Below are 5,208 nucleotides of genomic sequence, written 5' to 3' on the forward strand. Positions count from 1 at the left end.
TGACCATTAAAACAAGCGTACTAACAGATTCCAGTAAAAAAAAGTTCACAAAACAAGAAAACGGGTCATGGGTACATTGCAATAACATTCTGCACCTTATATTCATAAAACTACATACCTATTTCACACGAATTCAAATCGAGCGTTCATGGAGATAGTTCTTGAATCGATGTTAAACTGGGCTCCCAGTCAGATCCCCGACATGACTTTGACTTCGACTTCAAGACCGGCTGCGTGACTTTTCTGTTTGATTGTATATGTTTCTTAACTACACGTCTCGACCGCCTCTCTTTAGAAACATGGTAATCTTTTGCACAAATAGATCCGTCAGACTCATCAGGACTGCCTTCTTCTGTTAACTTATTCTCTTTTGCAGCATATTTCTTTTTCAACTTCTTTAAAGTTGTCACGGGGACTAAATAGTACTTTTGTCCCGGCAACAGCATATCTTTTGCTGATAAAACACTTTCATTAGGATTCTTGAAAACCTCGGGCCTCGCGATACACATCTCCGGGTAATTCTTGATTATATGAGAAACTTTAACAGCCATTTGATAAAGATCTTCTTTCCCACCTGCATGAAGAACTCTAACGTAAAATTCCCTTGAGTTTAAACTATTCCCGGTAGAAAAGGAATCATCTTTAACGTCTTTCGGGTTTCTTGAATCTTTTTTGTCCGATGACTGGACTCCGCAGAGTGAAGCTAAACACCCTTTATGCATTTCAAGAATTTCAAGAAAACGCTCAACCAGGTCTCGGTAAGTCAGTAACACCAATTTCAAACATTATATACCACTAAAAATCTCATCTTTTTCTCGGGTTTTCGACTTTTATCTTATTATTGTTTATTGTTTTTTCCAAAGCCAGCCGATTCGATAAAACCAAAGTTCTTTGTAAACTTTGTAAACATCAACTTGTCAAACAATGATCTTCTTCAAAAGTAGCTTACTGGTTTTAATCTTTGCCAGTTCAGCAAACACATCCTAGTACTCGTATCATACTCCCAAAGACCAGACAACACCTGCCGTTCCAGCTTCTTTTGTCTCCCACTAATCCAATTATTATGAAGCACAAAACAGCCTATATCCATGCACGTTGATGACACGTTACCTGAGTCCCATAGGTCTCGGTAGGCCCCATTTGGAAAGAAGTTTCGGTCCAAGAAACGGACGGTGAGATTTGTCTCGGGTTCTTGACACGTGTCATCATCTAGACGGTATGATCCGTTAAACCCGCATAATGTATCGTAAAAACTTGGTTGTTCTGAAAGGTTTGATAAAGATGCATGTTTTACTACTTTTTTTAAAGCAGCAATTGTTGTATTATCAGAGTGAGCATAGTAAAAGCCCGAGTTTAACCGCCGAGGTAAATTTATGGGACCTACACACAAGAGTTGAGTAATTAAAACTAAATTTGAAAAGTTACAACTTTTATAGACAATAAGAAGATGATAACTTGTAAACACGAATTTCTTGAAAAACAAACCTGTGAGTTTGTACTCGTCGGATTGAGCCACGAAAACCGCAGGACCAAAAGTGGTAAGCAGTGGCAAAGGATTCTTAAACCAATAAACATCAACATCACTCATTAGTACATTGTATCCCAGCTTAATAATTTCCAAAACTACCCTTGATTTTACTTTTGTTACCCTTTGAAAGCAATTTGTTCCAAAGTGGCAGTCATCATAGCTAATGTTGCTTGAAGCTAATCTATCTCTAAAAACAGGCAAACCCTACAAAAGTGGACAAGAACACAAGTCAGATAACATATAAAGTTAGTTATATACAGACGAGGGGTGGCAAGATTAACGGGTCAGTCGGCTTGGGTAACGGGTCGAACTGTATTTGTGTTGAAACGGTTATTTTCTTGTCCAATTTTAAACACTTTGTTACATATTTATTGTGTTAATTATGACTTGAAAACAATATTATTGCAAAAATAATGAACCTCTTTAAGTTAAATGATTGTAAGGTTGTATTCCTCATTAATAGGCTTTGGTCCATCTGACCCGTTTGAGATCGAATGCAACCCAAATCGACCAGTCCATAAGTAAATGAGTCAAAATTGCCACCTTTAAAATATCCATAATTATAGTAAACAAGCAAATGTACACTCACCTGCAAGACACAAAAGTTGTATATTTCATCATCAAGAGCACAAACTACAAAGTTTGAAACTTGAAGGCGGTGTAGCCTGCATGCCCAACTCATTAACATATCTTTATAACTATATCCTGAAACCGCTAGTACAATATTCTTATTCTTGTCTGCACGCATGGATAATAGAAGCTCTAGAGAATATGGAAGTACTAACGGCTCTAGTGACATCAGTTGGTTCCTTTTTGAGCAACCAACGTTTCCGTTAAATGATCTTATTCTATCAAAGCAACTTAAAACGTTCTTATGTTTACTCCATCTAAACGCCCGTAAATCATTAAAGTTTATTCCTTTACTGGATCCTAATGGATAAACAATGTTCGTTGTAGTGCTTCCAAAATAATAGCGTCCATTACATTTGAAAAGTTTAATCGTGTTGGAGTAACGGGCTTCGTGAAAGTATAATGATCCATAAAGAGCTGCCAAATGGGAATTTCCAACATTTTCCCATTTTCTTGATTTTGTTGTCGGGTCAAGATCAAGATTATTGACAAAGAAACTTGAAATGGTTGAACTTGCATTAAATACAAACCGAAAGTTAGACGACAAAGCCTCGTTGATGACCCAAACATTGTGGAAACCTTTTCCATATAAAAACGGTGGCAAAACTCCGTTATGCAAAGGAATGTCTCCGTTATTCCATGCCAAAATTATCTTATTTTCATCACAAAGCTCCCATTCCCCATGGGAAACAAAGTCCTGCAACTGACCAAAGAAATGAGAGATTTAGGCTGTGTTCAGATGTGTGTTTCGAAAGTGATTATGCGTTACTCTCAGCTATTCAATTGTGATGAAAAACAGTGCAGGCCATTGTAATCATCATCATTTTAGTGGTATTATGGTCTTTTCTAATGCAAATAGCAAAACTGGAACACTTTTTATAACTTCAATGACTAAAACGCGCCATATCAAAGAACGACTAAAAACGAACAAAAAAAAAGTGTTGCTATTTTTTACATTACCCCGTAATATAAGCATAAGTTACTAATTCACTTTGAACTTGTATCAATTCAAATAATAATATATCTTTTTACCTTTTTCATTTTAATCTTTTCACCATTGACCCCTAGCCAATGTTTTCCATCTGAATCCAATTGAAATGGGAAACTTGATACATTTCTTGATGAAGCAATGAGGAGCCAATCATGATCAAGTTTATGAGCACGACTTAATGTTGAAATGAAGTCGGGCAAAATAATGGTTTCTGAATCCACCAATACAGATATGTCCGAATTTGATGTTTGTGCTCTTGCAAGCATTGAATGAAAGAATGGAGTGCCTAAAAATCTGAAAATATTTAAACAAAATGTGAAATTTCCTATCTTTGTACTAAGTATCATCGAATCATACATCTACCTCCTGCTATAACAATTTACCGCGACTTAATAAAAAACACATTAAAATAAGATAGTTGATCAAAGCTAGAGATACGAAGGTAATTTTACACTCTAATGGAAAGTTCATACATTTTTCCTTTTAATCTCGTTTGACACTAAATAACATAAAGTCAAAACAACGGTATACATAACTAAATAGTAACTAAGTTTCATCATTGTTCCCCTTCCACCTAGGTATGAAACCTTTTTACGCAATTAGCACACCGTGTCAACATATGTAACTGGTTGATACAAATATAACAAAATTTTAGGAAAAGGTTCACTAACATTGGAACAAAACTAAAAGTTAAGTGGTTAAACATCTTAAAAGAAGTTTGAGAAACCTAAGTTTAATAATCATAAAACTTGATTACTATTTAGTGACATTTACCTCGTAATCATAACCGTTTTTCACCCAAATACTCAAAACTAAATATTACAACTTCAGAGTTTAAAAACTAATATGATACAAATGCACATCCATATACTCCCTAAATTCAATATTTATCATAAATTTCATACATAAGTAACACAACATGGTTATACGATTTTACACCTCAATTGTGCAAGTATATGTGTGATCTAAGTTTATAAGCTATAAAAAAATGTTCCGGTAAATAGAAAAGAGCTTACGTGTAATCAACGTCGGGTTCAACAGAAACTCTAGAACCAGGGCCAAAAGAAGCTGCAAAAGTGAAAACAGAAGGATCTTGACCAAAGAGAACAACACTAATGTCTTGTGATAAAGCAAGCCATGATCTAATAGCTAAAGACTGTTTACTCCCAACCGAACCAATAAAAGGTCTAGCAGCTGCAAATATCGTAACAGTGGGTCCCACAGAATTACTCAGATTCTTGATTTGTTCTTGAATGTAAGAAGGTGGTAGTATTCGAGTGGTGGCATAGAAAGAGATTGATATCAAGACAAACCCACATAGCCAAATCAACAATAACCCGAGTTTTAGCGCGTGGAAACGAAAAGTTATCATTTTTAGACCGAAAATGAGTGGATTAATCTCAAATTGTTAAAGGGTTTATTCAAAAACCATCCATTTGATTATAAAGATTGGCAAAAGTATGAAATCAGCTAAAGATTTGAGATGGGTTTGATAAAAAAGTACCATTTTTTAAACCAAAATGAGTGATTTAGTCCCAAATTCTTGATGGGTCTATTGAAAAAACATTCATTTGATTAAAAAGATAGACAAAAGTATGAAATCAGCTAAATATTAGAGATGGGTTTGATCAAGAAGTACCATTTTAGACCAAAAAGAGTAAATTGATCTCAAATTCTTGATGGGTGTTTTCGAAAACCACCCATTTGATTAAAATCATCTAAAAACTTTTAATGGGTTTGCTCAAGAAATACCATTTATAGACCAAAAAGAGTAAATTAATCTCAAATTTTTGATGTGTTTATTTAAAATAGATAGATAATAGTATGAATCAGCTAAGGATTTGAGATGGGTTTGATCAAGATTTACAATATGTTAACTAAAAACCATGAATTGAAGAAAACAATCAAAGAAGTGTAAACAATTGAATTGGGGCTTTTGAAATGGGCATTTTTGTTGCATAACAGAGGAGTTTGTTTTCATATAGAAGAAGTGTAAAAATGTGTTGAAAAGAAAAGAGTGAAACTTTAACGGAAAAGTGAAGGCTTTTTTGGTTTTGGT

General features: G+C 34.6%; 1 protein-coding gene across 2 annotated transcripts; it reads right to left on the reverse strand.

Annotated features, from left to right (window-relative positions):
* On the reverse strand, positions 1-4,781 carry LOC143544972 (beta-arabinofuranosyltransferase RAY1-like). Of its 2 annotated transcripts, none has more exons than XM_077036941.1 (5): positions 4,166-4,781; positions 3,191-3,443; positions 2,118-2,855; positions 1,486-1,732; positions 1-1,380 (listed from the first exon to the last, which is right to left on the reverse strand). In XM_077036941.1, the coding sequence occupies exons 1-5, from the start codon at positions 4,519-4,521 to the stop codon at positions 935-937; spliced, it is 2,040 nt and encodes a 679-aa protein (XP_076893056.1). In that variant the 5' UTR covers positions 4,522-4,781; the 3' UTR covers positions 1-934. The 2 variants fall into 2 exon arrangements, with proteins under 2 accessions (XP_076893056.1, XP_076893055.1); XM_077036940.1 differs by having other exon boundaries at positions 2,118-2,861.
* Between the last annotated feature and the right edge of the window lie 427 nt (positions 4,782-5,208).

Source organism: Bidens hawaiensis, unplaced genomic scaffold (assembly GCF_021521415.1).
Source record: "Bidens hawaiensis isolate Kalapana, Puna unplaced genomic scaffold, B.hawaiensis_p1.1 tig00013805_1, whole genome shotgun sequence".
NCBI lineage: Eukaryota > Viridiplantae > Streptophyta > Magnoliopsida > Asterales > Asteraceae > Bidens > Bidens hawaiensis.

What these genes read in the sequence shown, in the direction of transcription:
- LOC143544972 (XM_077036940.1), bottom strand. Translation starts at nt 4,521, where the DNA reads ATGATAACTTTTCGTTTCCACGCGCTAAAACTCGGGTTATTGTTGATT. An exon ending in GAACCCGACGTTGATTACAC is followed by an intron (nt 3,444 to 4,165) that starts GTAAGCTCTTTT and finishes AAATATTTTCAG; the next exon opens with ATTTTTAGGCACTCCATTCT. An exon ending in CGACGAGTACAAACTCACAG is followed by an intron (nt 1,381 to 1,485) that starts GTTTGTTTTTCA and finishes TCTTGTGTGTAG; the next exon opens with GTCCCATAAATTTACCTCGG.